Consider the following 12,597-nt stretch of genomic DNA (forward strand, 5'->3'; position numbering starts at 1 on the left):
TCACTCATTGTCTAGGCAAATGGCTCTGCACCATCTGTCCAGATTTTATTAAGACACATTGACCCATAACAGAGAGACCCTTCCTCTCAAAACCCTAGTTGAGGGAAGCTGTGCTCAAAAAAGACAAACAGTTGTCTGGTTCTAGGATGCATGATCTGACCTAGAAACCTCCATAAACCCTGTGTGTAATGCCCTATTTGCAGTTGAGAGAGACAAGCAGTGCCCACGCCACATATGATGCTCCTGTCTGTGAGAAGGACCAACTGTACCCATGAACATGGGGATAGAGAATAGTCCTTGAATTCCAGAGAACCTGAGGCAGTGTCTGCCATGGTTTGGCTCCTTCCATTTGTAAGATGGCCAGGGCTGTCTTCTTAAGAAGTTCTTTCCTTGGCTTCTCTTCATATGCCTTAGGGATTTTCTCAAATGTAATGCCAGTCTTTCTTGTTTCTCTTGCCTCCATGGGGGGCAGGTGGCAGCCACAGATTTGGATGGTCTTAGAGCTGTCCCTGCTCCCAGGGTGACCACACCTCTGCACTTACTGGCTCAGTCTCCTTTCCTGAACGATGAGGGAGTCTGGGGGTGTCAGTGAAGAAGATGCTAATCTCCGGGGCTTGGTACTTGATAGATACTGAAAATGAATACACCACCATGAGAGATGGAGTCACACAGTCTTTATATTAAATTTCTGGAGCCTGCAATCCCAGTGAAGAAGTATCAACAAATCCTTCGACATTAGCGAAAGCCAGTGTGAGGTGCCTGCCAGCTGCTTCCATCAGCATCTCTGAAAAGAAATCAGTTTTCATCCAAGTGTGTTGTCTTTGTGTTTGGGTTAGGAGGGTATACAGAAGTCATCCCAGTTAGAGAGAGAACTTCATCTCTGAGTCCTGTGGATTCGCCTCTCACAGTTACTGTCATGCTGCTACTATAGGAAACAGTTACAGCTTTGAATGGTAGTTCTTAATTAAAGTTCCTATTTCTCCACATTTTTTCTCTTCTATGAATATAGATAAGAGGGCTATTCCTTTGTTTTAAAAGAGTATTAGCTGACAGGAAGCTAAGAAAACATTTTTACTTCTTTGTATCTTTTGTGGGCCATGCATATATTATATACTAAAACTGATTTCAAAGTCCATTTTATAAACAAAATAGTCACTTGCTATTTTACTTTCAGCAAAAATGCAACTATTATCAAAAGCTCCTAAAATAAAATTCTAATCTCATACATTATAATATAAAAATCTTTCCCAATAATCTTCATGCTTTAGGGATTTAGGCATCTTTAATTTCACCATATAAACTCAATGGAGCATTAATAGTTCAACATAACACACAATTTTCATGCATGAATAACTGACATGTTCTTTTAAGAAGAAACACAGCCTGAATTAGAGATCCAGGCTGCACTGGGAAAACCCTGTGCTAAGCTTCTCTTGTATTATGTTAAGGCTGAGACTCATCTCCAAACAGTTGTATGATTGAGATAACGTTCTGGAATAACATCCTGTGTTGTCCTGGTGCATCACACTTCAGTGACATTCTGAGGTTGCATTGTATTAGCACATGATATTTTCCCTTGTTAATTGATATCCCAGGTTCGTCCTGGGGAAAATCTACAGCTCCCCCAAACATGCTTGACAAGTTATTATATTTACTTTAGTCAAAGCCCGTGTGTGCAATATCCCTCTTGGAGGTGGTCTATTATTGGAGTCCCATATGCTTTTTGTTTGGGAAGAAAGCAGTCACTGTGTCATACTGTTACATGGAGTATTCTTTTTCAGGATGTTGTACCCTTGGGAACCATATCAGGCCAGAGTTCCCCAGTCTAATAAGACCTTTGTAACTCTTATTGTATAAAAGTTCTGGGAGGGAAGCAAGAGTTAAACAGAAGATGTAAGTTTAGCAACCAGAGTAAGCCACATGTGGGAACACACATCTCCTAGTGCTGGATTAAAAATGTATTTGTTATAAAAAGTACTGGGATGCCAAAATGTTGAATTTATTTCAGTATAAATGCATATTATTGTCAAATAAAGATCCTGTAACATTTTTAAATTTAGTTTTGAAAATATATGATGTAAAATAGCACCACTCACAGTTTGTTGATAATTTTATATTAAAATGTGATTAATATAGAAGTATTTTGGTGTTGCTTAATCTCCTATGAATTTCCTCTCAGAAGGAATGGCATAAAACGATGGTCAAAGTATGACTATTTTATGAAGTTATTTTTCCTGTATGAGGAGGTTTATAAATATGCATTCATCACCAACTGTGATTCTTGTATTTTTCTGATATATGACAAACATATTAATTATATTCCAGAAAGCCAGATTTTCAAAGGAATTTTCACAATGAAAACAGAAATTCTTTCACCATATTTTATAACTGATAAAAAAATCATTTAAATTTTATACTGTATTGCGTAAGCATTATATAGAAACTAGCAGTAAGTGCTAGAGTCTTTCTTCACTATGGTAATGTAGAAACTGCTTTTTGAAATTTGAACATTTACCAAGAAAACTGATGAATTTCTAAGATTTTAAGAATTTCCTTTTCTCTTTTTTTTTTTTCAACAGCAACTGGTTCCACAGCAGCGCATTCTAATTCACGAAGATTCCATGAACCTGCTAAGTCTCTACACCTCCCCCTCCCTGCCTAATATCACTCTGGGACTTCCCGCAGTGCCGTCCCCACTCAGTGTGAGTCCTGGTGGCCTCAGCCTAAACCAGCCCAAATGACACTTTATACATGAACTCACTTTTATGTCTTGTGTATTTGGACATGAGAACCCTGCATCCCCTGCATGGTTTGCTATTTGCTCTTTGATTAAAGGCACTCAGTTTAGTTTCAAATCACAGAATTGGTTCACAGGTTCATTTACAAATATCTCACTTGGGTGATGATTTCTAATGTAGAAATATTTAATGTCTTCACGTGCATAGTTTTGTGGTTCCAGCATCCCTCCTGTGAAGGGGAGATTATGGTCCACATTTACAGATGAGGAAGCTGAGGCTGGGGAGTTTAAAAGCTCAAGGTCACAGACCCAGTGAGTGAGTGACAAATGCAAGTATCCCCAGGCCAGAGCTGAGTGGTCTGCCTGTGAATCACACCAGCACATGTTTGTAGAATCGATTCTGGGAGTGACTTTATTTGGGGAAGTCACTGATTCTGCGGTGAAGGATACATATCTGGAAACGATCCCTAAGAACAACATTTTGCTATTCTCAGGAGACTTCAAGAGAATTACTTAGTTTAAAAATCTTGACAACTGAAATTGATCTTCAGGAGGAGTTACTATCCCAGTATAACAGAGGATAAAAATAATAATTTTATACATAGTCTCTAAAATAATATACATTTTACTTGTTACAAAATGTTTATCAGCTTCACACGGGGTAATTCACTGCAGATGTTAGTAAATCAAACTGTACATACCTAGAACTCAGATGCTAGATGCTGAAGGTAAAAGCAGTTCTAACCCTTGGCTCCGTGTGAGCACTCATGAGGACAAGTCTTCTCCTTCGTTCAGTATGACAGAGTCACATGTATCTTTGAGATAAACATTTGTATTAGATCTAAAATTTTATTCCATTTGGAATATTAATAGAATACAATATCATCCATAACCATATACGATTTGTGAATGGAAGAGAGATTTAGGATGTGATCTCTATAATCTAAGGGTTACAGAGGAAAGCATGAAAATCTTGAATCAGATACACTCTTGAAATTCCAAAGATCTGTAAACAATTGCTTCTAAAGGTATGTAAAATGGAAGTAGAAATGAGACATGAGAAACTAAATCACCACTTACTAAACTTGTTTTTATTCCTCTGTCATTTATTTTAATGTTATATAAATACCAACCCACACACTTTCATGAGATACCAACAGACACTTTGATGTCACCATTTCTGTGCCCTTAGCCACTGCCTCTTGCTAGCTCACACATGCACCACCACCACCACCACCACCACCCCTTTTTTTTTTTTGAGACAGGGTTTCTCTGTGTAGTTTTGGTGCCAGCTCTGCAGACCAGGCTGGCCTGGAACTCACAGAGATCTGCCTGGCTCTGCCTCCCTACTGCTGGGATTAAAGGCATGCGCCACCACTGCCTGGCCCATGTACCACCACTTTTAATGTGGTCAAAGAAACATTTTCCCAAAGGACCCGTACTAAAGGCTGACTGTTTTATGTTTCAATGGCAATACCGTTTGGTGCCATTGGATGAATAAACTAGTGTGGTTTGAATTAGTTTAATTTTTCTTTGTTTCTATTTTGGTGTGGATGAAGCCTTCACAATGAATTTCTCAATCATAGTCTTTCCCCCGCAGAAGGAGCTCTAATATGCCCTTCCCCCACTGCATAGTGGAAGACTTTAAGGAAAGATGCTGGGCTGGGCATCATTTATATATTAAACATGGATTGACCTGCTCTGTGACTCAGACAAACCGTTTACCTCTTCGTCCTTCAATTTCTCCATCACTGAAAATTGTTTTGCCTCCCTGGTGCACAGCAATTTTGAAAGATGAAACATAAGTTTTGAAAAGAAACATGCCACATAATTTTGAGGTATTAGACTTCTGCTTTTGTAATACCAAAATGACCACCATTCATTAAATTTTTTGAATAGGATAATTCATTATTGCTCTTGATGATGTAATTATTATGGCTTCATTACTGTGTTACCATGCCTTTCAAGTTCTTAATAACACTTTTATTTGATATCTGATTTCATATGTAGTTTACTTTATTACACAAAAGTATCTGGGTTGTCATTTTTAATATTCAGAGATGTAGGGATCTGTTATGAATTAATAGAAAATATATATTTAAATCAAATTCTTGTGTATTTGTACCAGCTTTCACAGAGTGAGAGAATTTCATTTTAAACTTAAATGTTTGAAACTTATAGCTTCATGAAAAAGAAGAGCTATTGTAAGAACATATATTTTTTTTTCTTGAAATTCTAGAATTATATAGACTGCCTTATCTTCACCCACATGATAGCCTCTATTTGAATCAATTTAACTTTCCAACATACCTTTTACTTAGTCAGTGCACTTTAAAGTATTTAGAAGACAGCTTCCACTTATGAAGCTTGAAATTCATTTCAACTTTTTATTAAGCTAATGTATAAAAATTGCATGTATTTATGTTTTGTAACATGGTGTTTTGATCTGTATAATGTAATGAGATAAGCTAATTAACATAAGCATTTTCTTCCATACTTTTCTTTGGAGAGAACACTTAGATACTCGCTAAGAAATTGTGAAGTATATTTTGTTATTTATATAACCATTATCACCAGGATATACAACAAAAAGCATCGAATATTGTTTTCCCTGTGTAGCTGAAAGTTTGTGTTTACTCTCATTTTTAATTTGTAACACAAATTTCCGTTAGGCTCAGTACTGAATACCCAGTTGCTAAACTGTTTCCAGTGCCTCAGTTGTCTATGTTGTTAATTCTTTTAGTGTAAAGGGTACAATATAATGCATTTTCCTCACCATACACACTGGGCATAGGAAAGTCCCCTGCTGACTAGAGTCCCGGTGTGGCACAGGAATAAGGAGGATTAACATTTCGATTCTTTCTTGGCCCAGGCTTCCAATTCACTCAAAGAAAAGCAGAAGTCTGAGACACAGATGCTTAGGCAAGGCGTTCCTCTGCCTGGCCAGTATGGCAGTGGCCTTGCAGCGTCCTCCAGCCACGCTCACGCAGCCATGGAAGGGAAGCACGGCAGCAGCCACCAAGCGCTCCTGCAGCACCTGCTGCTGAAGGAACAGATGAGGCAGCAAAAGCTCCTTGTGGCTGGTAATTAATGATGACATCGTTTTCGGGTCCTGTTAGGACTATGTGGCAGTTCTCTAACTCAAAACTGCAAGGATGGTTCCTGTTGTTGTACACGTGCCAAACACTTGGCACTGTGGGAGGAGCTATGATCATTACGTGTTCCCGATCTGTAGGGTGGAGCGGGGAGGGAACCTTTGGGTATAGCAAACTGCATTGCTGGTCGATGCTTCTGCTGCACAGACATAAGCCTGGCCAAGGCTTTGCACTCAGGCCTTCCAGCATCCAGCCTACCCTTCTTCAGTTGTCTGGCAGATGCTTCTTTTCGTCTCTTAAAATTGTCTATCAGTGCATCTTGGTTTACATGTAAATGTGTAAACACACTCACTCTCACACACACATTTTGTTTTTCAGGTGGAGTTCCCTTGCACCCTCAGTCTCCTTTGGCGACAAAAGAAAGAATTTCACCAGGTGTTAGAGGTACCCACAAATTACCCCGTCACCGACCCCTGAACCGAACCCAGTCCGCACCGTTGCCTCAGAGCACGCTGGCTCAGCTGGTCATTCAGCAGCAACACCAGCAGTTCCTGGAGAAGCAGAAACAATACCAGCAGCAGATCCACATGAACAAAGTAAGGCATGAAGCAAAGTTGAATATTAAAAGCACTGGTTTCCAAGTCAGGGTTCTCTTTGCTGGGAATGAGGGGATGTTGGGATTGCAAAAAAATGCAAAGATTGCCATTCTTGCCTAAACATCTGGGTTGAAGGTCGGGATCACAGTATCACTATTTTCACCATTTTTATGTTCACAGGACAGTCGAAGTAATATTGAGATCATGGCTTAACAATAAGTTTTATGATTAAACAGGCTTTTGTTTTAATTCACAGGTACATAAGTCCTGTTGTATGAAGCCTCACTTGTGATGCAGGGTAAATGTGTGGGTTGACAAGTTCTAAAGGCTGCTCAGGTGCTGGCAGACAGGACAGTGTAAGCCAGCATGGTATTTCTTAGCAACATGTTTCCATCTCGGTCGTGTTTATTTTTCAGTATGCCCACTTCATTCCAAAAACCATTTGAAACAGTTTCACTGAAACTTCTGGTAATTTCTTCCCAGTACCTTGATTTGGGCTGAAACAGTGATGGTCTGTACCGCTCAACCAACTACAAAAAAACAAAAACAAAAAAAACCAGTGGGTTGCAGTATGATCGTATCTGACAGCACAGGATCGAATGTTCTGTGAATTTGTAGGGTCTGATCCCAATCTCTCTATTGTTCTCTGTGACATACATGCATGTCCTAAAGGTGTTATTGTCTGCTGTAAATAGATGTACAGCTCAGCTTAGGAAATGCTTTGTTGTGATGTAAAACACAAGCACAACAAAGTGAGTTTTGTTGTGGGTGTCTATGGCGTCATTGTCCTTTATGTCCTCCTCATGGTGGGAAAAGTGGGATCTTCCTTTCATGCTGGCCCTCCTGCAAGCTACCCTGAAAATAGTCTCTTCTTCTTGCTCCTCCAACCCCCCCCCTCTCCCCACACCCCCGCTCAAGGACAGAGTCATGAAAGGAGCTTGCACTGAAGAGTCCTGAGCAGCACTGAGCAATACTAAAAATGAACTGGTCCAGCCTAGCCCTGGCTTTTTGAAGACAGTGTCCTGTGAGTGGGTTGGGATACTGAGGTGGAATTGAGCTCTTCACAGCCCTGTTTTACTAGAGCCTGTAGGCCAATGGTTCTCAACCTGTGGGTTGCAACCCCTTAAGGGGCTGAAGGACCCTTTCACAGGGCTCTTCTAAGACAATTGAAAAACACAGATATTTACAATACAATACCTCGCAGTTGCAGAATTACAGTTATGAAGTAGCAATGAAATAATTTTATGCTTGGGGGGTCACCAAAACATGAGGAACTGTATTAAAGGGCCACAGCATAAGGAAGGCTGTGAGCCACTGTATAGACTTTTTCTGAGTCATTCGATTGCTATAGCATTTTTCTAAGTTTGTTAACTTCATTTTTATCAGATCGGTTTCTTCAGGAAGTAATGAACTCCCTTCTCTGCCTGTTGCATTGTTCATTAGCTTGATTGCACAGGTTTACTCCTTAGTGGTAGAGTGAGGTTCATTTGTTTTGTGGCATTCCAGAACAGCTTACAATGACTACATATTCTTTTTTAAAATATGCCCATTGCAAGAAATTTATGTGGGCTGAAAGAGTGGGAATCCTGTGTTTGGGCCTCATAACCTTTGACTTGAAGTTAGGTTTGCTTATAAAACTTATAAGCAAACTTTATAAAATTGGACCATGCTAATACTTTGCTGGCATTCATTTTCACATTTATCAAAGTACCTGGATATATATTTTGCTGTTGATAAATTGAGTAAGTATGCCCCTTTGAAATCACATCTTTTTTTATGAATTCCTTTAGAACATTTTAGAATTTACTTTCTGACCCAGAATTGCCAATGTTTCAGATGGGATGCTAATGGCACTTTTTTCTCTTTTGTATCACACTAGAGATTTGACAGGCGGATGCTAAGCTCAGTCTCAGAATCAAACTAAGATGAAAAGCAGGCATTTGTATTCAGGCAACAGGCAAAGCGAATCTTATCAGCAGCCTTTCCTATGTGGGGCTGATTCCTTGGAATCTGTTAAGAATTCTCCCCCAAATTAGAAACAAACCTTTACTCTGAGGTAGACGTTTATACAGTGGTTTGATTATTAAATCCTGTCTTAATTGGGTAAAATGAAGGCCAGAGAACTTCAAAGTGCATGCTGACCCCTGTGTGTTAGCTCCTCTCAGCTTGGGCGTTTGGATTGTTCGAGCAGTTCTCCAGTTGGCTCTTCTCCAAATATATATTCCATATGTTTAGTCAAGTGGCATATGCACACTGGATGTTCTCTAGATTGTGAAAATATTTTAGCTGTCCTCAATTGTCTAAGGAAATGGAGAAGAATCATATTAAAAAAATATTGGACCTGTATTGTATTTTGAGGTGTTTCCAATAGAGCCATAAAGAAGTGAGTTACTACCACTGTTCACCCTTCTGCCAAGGTGATGAGGATATATATTTACTTTTTACGGGGTTAGTGCCGTGACTCAGATGCCAAGAGTTACTAAATTTCTGTATAATAATATATGTATGTGTGTCCTGTCCATTTCCTCAGAATAATTATTAGTAAGAAATAAGTGCAGAAACTTTTGTCATTTTTTATTATCATGGATGAACCTTGATGTAATCCATTCCAACTGGAGCAATAGCTGGCATCATAAAATCATGGTCCTCACTCATGAGTAGTCATAACAAGAAAGAAGCATATGTGAAAACGTAGGTGTGCAAATGGCATGCTTAAAAATATATTTTCCTCTAAGTCTCTTAGCATTTTATAGTGCTTTTTTCACCTTGAGGACTTAGAGAAAAATATGAAATAAGAACATAGTTAAAAATAAGGGCATCAGAACTGTCAAATGATCCATTTAAATGTGTGTGCCATCACATCTGATGGCCTGAGTTTGATCCTAGGACCCACATGGTAGAAGCAGAGAACAGACTCTTACAAGTTGTTCTGTGGCTTCCATGTGCGTCCTATGGCATGTGCATATCCACACCCATACAAACAAACATAAATACAAACTAAATTAAATATATAAATAAGTTTATTCAGTATTTTAAAAATAAGGCTATTTCTAAGCTAGTATCTGGTTACATAGTTGGCCTTCAATGATATATTTGAATTGCATTAGGAAGTTTAGAAGAAAACCTCTACTTTATGTTTTTGGTACAATGTTTTTCACTGAATATTGAAGAACTTAAGAAATATATAATACACGTGTTATTAATCCCACTCTGACAATTTAACTACTTGTTGTTTCAATTTCAATGCCATTCACATGGGGTGTTTGTTCCTTCCAGGATTATTTGCCTCTTATAGCTATGATTTAAATGCTCACAAGGTGAGCAGAAATACAACATTTTTATTGTAGTGTCTGACAGCAAATAATGAGGGTATCTTGAAAGAAAGGATAGATCTAGGTCAGAAAGGAAACTCATTCACAATGATTTACCACTCTGTTCATGAGTTTGAATACTCTATTTCCACAGAAGGTGTTTTGAGATGCTTAATCGTGCAGAAATCATATCTTATAACATTTATTTGTTTTTGACATTTTTCAAAAACAAAATTGTGCATTTTTATTGCCAGTATATTGTATGTTGATACTATGATGCCTTACATTTTGGTGAACCTTAGAAAAACAAAACAAACAAACAAACAAAACCAGTTCCTTTATTCTAAAACCAAAACAAGGCAGTTGCTTTCGCCAGTGTGTTTTGTTTCCCTATTGGAAAGCAAAAAGAGTTCTCAAAATGAAAATTTCACAGAAATATAGAAGACAATGCTCCCACCCCAAAGAAGAGTAGTAGGACATGGGAAATTTTTTTTTCTGAGGCAATTTTGAGTTTAAATATTGACAGTTTTACCCCCAGGAAAATAAACTATGATTGAGTTAAAAGAAAACACATAACATCACTTGCCCATATTGATGATTTTTTTAAACATAGTTTAATAAAAGCGCACATTTACAGTCCTGTCCCTGTGGGGTGTTGTTTTCCAGAGTGTCCTTTAGGCATTTGAGTTGAGTACTTTAACACAGATAACTCACAGCCCCTGTCCTCCTATTCTCTGGTAGCTTTAATAAAGTAACATTGACTCATGCCCAAGAGTTTCAGCTATAACTGCAATTTTCATACATTCCCTAATATTTACTTTTTAAACATTCATCCCACGAAATGGACTTGGTCTGAAGTTTTAATACGTATTTGACACACATGACCATATACCTGTACTCACTTGGCAGGTCACTATTGACCTTGGGTAGACACTTCTAATAATCTGTACCCTGTGCTCAGGGAAGGAAGGAGAAGATGAGCTCACACACTGATGCGGTGTGTTCAGCGTCAGGACAGAAGGTGAGAGGACAGAAATTGAACTTCTTTGAGGAAATAATATTTGAGGTTTGTTTACTTACCTCTTGATTATTTTGTGTTTATAATCTTCCTTTTTATTTTTTTTTTTGTTTTTTTCTTTTTCTTTCTTACTGGCTCTGTATTAACTATCTTACCCATTCCTATGCCTGGATATCAGCCAACACATTTTTTAAAAAACATATATAATTCAAGAGGTGATATCTCATGTATGTCAAGGTTCAGTCTAGATATAAGTATTTATTATTTATTACCATGATATTTAGGCATTTTGACATGAGTGCTATTTTATCATAATTAAAATGTGTCTAATACAAGACCAGTAAGTTTAAGGCCAAACAGATGTTCTGTGTTGCCTTATTAAGACAGGGAAATGTTCTATTCTGACATGCAGGGCAAAATACAGTTCTGCTCAACTCTAAACCTGAGCAAATAGAGGGTTTTTTTAACATTCTGGAAGAGACTGTAGCCCTCAATTCAAGTAGTATATGTTTCATTAATTCCTTTTAATTAATTGTATGAATCAATGTTACATATCCTCCATACTCCCTAATGATTTATAACCATTCCCTGTCCCCAGTCAATACTCAGAAACCTAAGAGTATATCTTTCATGTCAGTAGTCACATACAAACATAGCACATGTGTGTATTCCCTTCCTGAACTGAGTGCTAATATAGGATTACTATTTGTGTTATTGGAAACAGCATGTATTTGCCAAAGCTACTTTGAAGAACAACAATCTTATAGACATCTATATCTTAAAATTTTACTGTTTATGAAGCCATAGTTTCATATTCAGAAACAAATCTATACTTCACCTTAGGTTTATTCTAATAAGTATAATCCTATTTCTGATTTACTTATGAGATTTGGTTTTGAAGTATAATTAAGTTCAGCAGCCATCTCAGCTCTGCGTGCTGAGCCTTTTCATCTTAGTGCACTTTTCCACTTCTTTCCTGTGGCCAGCATCTCCCCACTGTCTGATCCCCAAGTGTATTACTTAAGTACCACAAGCCCCATCTCACATACAATGTCTACTATGAGCTGAATTTGCTGTACCAGCATCTTTCTATGCATTATCCATTGAACTTTAACAACTTACTTTACAAAACCACCAAGAATGTTCCGTTTCCAGGGATTTCATCAATGTGAGCAAGTTGACAGTACTTCCTGTCCACAGAGCTGGAGTCTGTTCTCAACTATTGTGTCAGTGATTCCAGTCACCTTCTTATCAATAAGCAGATAAAAGGCTCTTCCTGTTTCATGTTACAAAGCTACCAAACTCACATTTAAAAGCAAAGCAGAAAAGCATCTTAAAAAGCAAGGTCACCCTGTGCTTTTGTATTGCATTTGACTCGCCAGGATGAAGAACTCCTGTCCCCACACCGCTTCCATCTTCCTGGCATTGCCTTCCATCCAGGTACTCACTTGCGTGGCAGTCCTCATAGGTGGCCTTGGCATTGGGGCTTTCAGATGTCTTGCTGGAGCAAGGCTTGCAAATGGCTCACCGTACATGTGCATGTAGTGCTGAGCCTAGCTGCAGACAGGTCACATTTTGCTTCTTTCTTGCATGCTGCCACATGGCTATGTTTTATGCTGGACAGACTGTCTTCTCCCAGGACTTCTGAGCAAGCCCAAAGCTGAAAGTTTACTGACTTCATCGTGATCTACTGAAATGCAAATGTTGGCATCTCTTCTATGGGTGATTGGAAAATGCCTTGTTGTAAGTCTTAAGAACCTGATGAGTAGAAACTTGAACAGTCCTTTCATTTAGGAAAGTAGGCATTTCTCTTGTCAGGATTCATTTCTCCCCATCCGTC

General features: G+C 38.4%; 1 protein-coding gene across 10 annotated transcripts in view; it reads left to right on the top strand.

Moving 5' to 3' along the window:
* The window catches only part of Hdac9 (histone deacetylase 9), an 844,224-nt gene that overhangs the window by 508,256 nt on the left and 323,371 nt on the right, over positions 1 to 12,597 (top strand). For all 10 annotated transcript variants that reach the window (XM_042260715.2, XM_016002464.3, XM_042260719.2 and 7 more), the window contains 3 exons: positions 2,580 to 2,702; positions 5,610 to 5,820; positions 6,211 to 6,428. In XM_042260715.2, coding sequence (XP_042116649.2) covers positions 2,580 to 2,702; positions 5,610 to 5,820; positions 6,211 to 6,428 — 552 coding nt within the window. The remainder of the gene's footprint in view (positions 1 to 2,579; positions 2,703 to 5,609; positions 5,821 to 6,210; positions 6,429 to 12,597) is intronic.

This window comes from Peromyscus maniculatus, chromosome 14 (assembly GCF_049852395.1).
Source record: "Peromyscus maniculatus bairdii isolate BWxNUB_F1_BW_parent chromosome 14, HU_Pman_BW_mat_3.1, whole genome shotgun sequence".
Classification (NCBI taxonomy): Eukaryota; Metazoa; Chordata; class Mammalia; order Rodentia; family Cricetidae; genus Peromyscus; species Peromyscus maniculatus.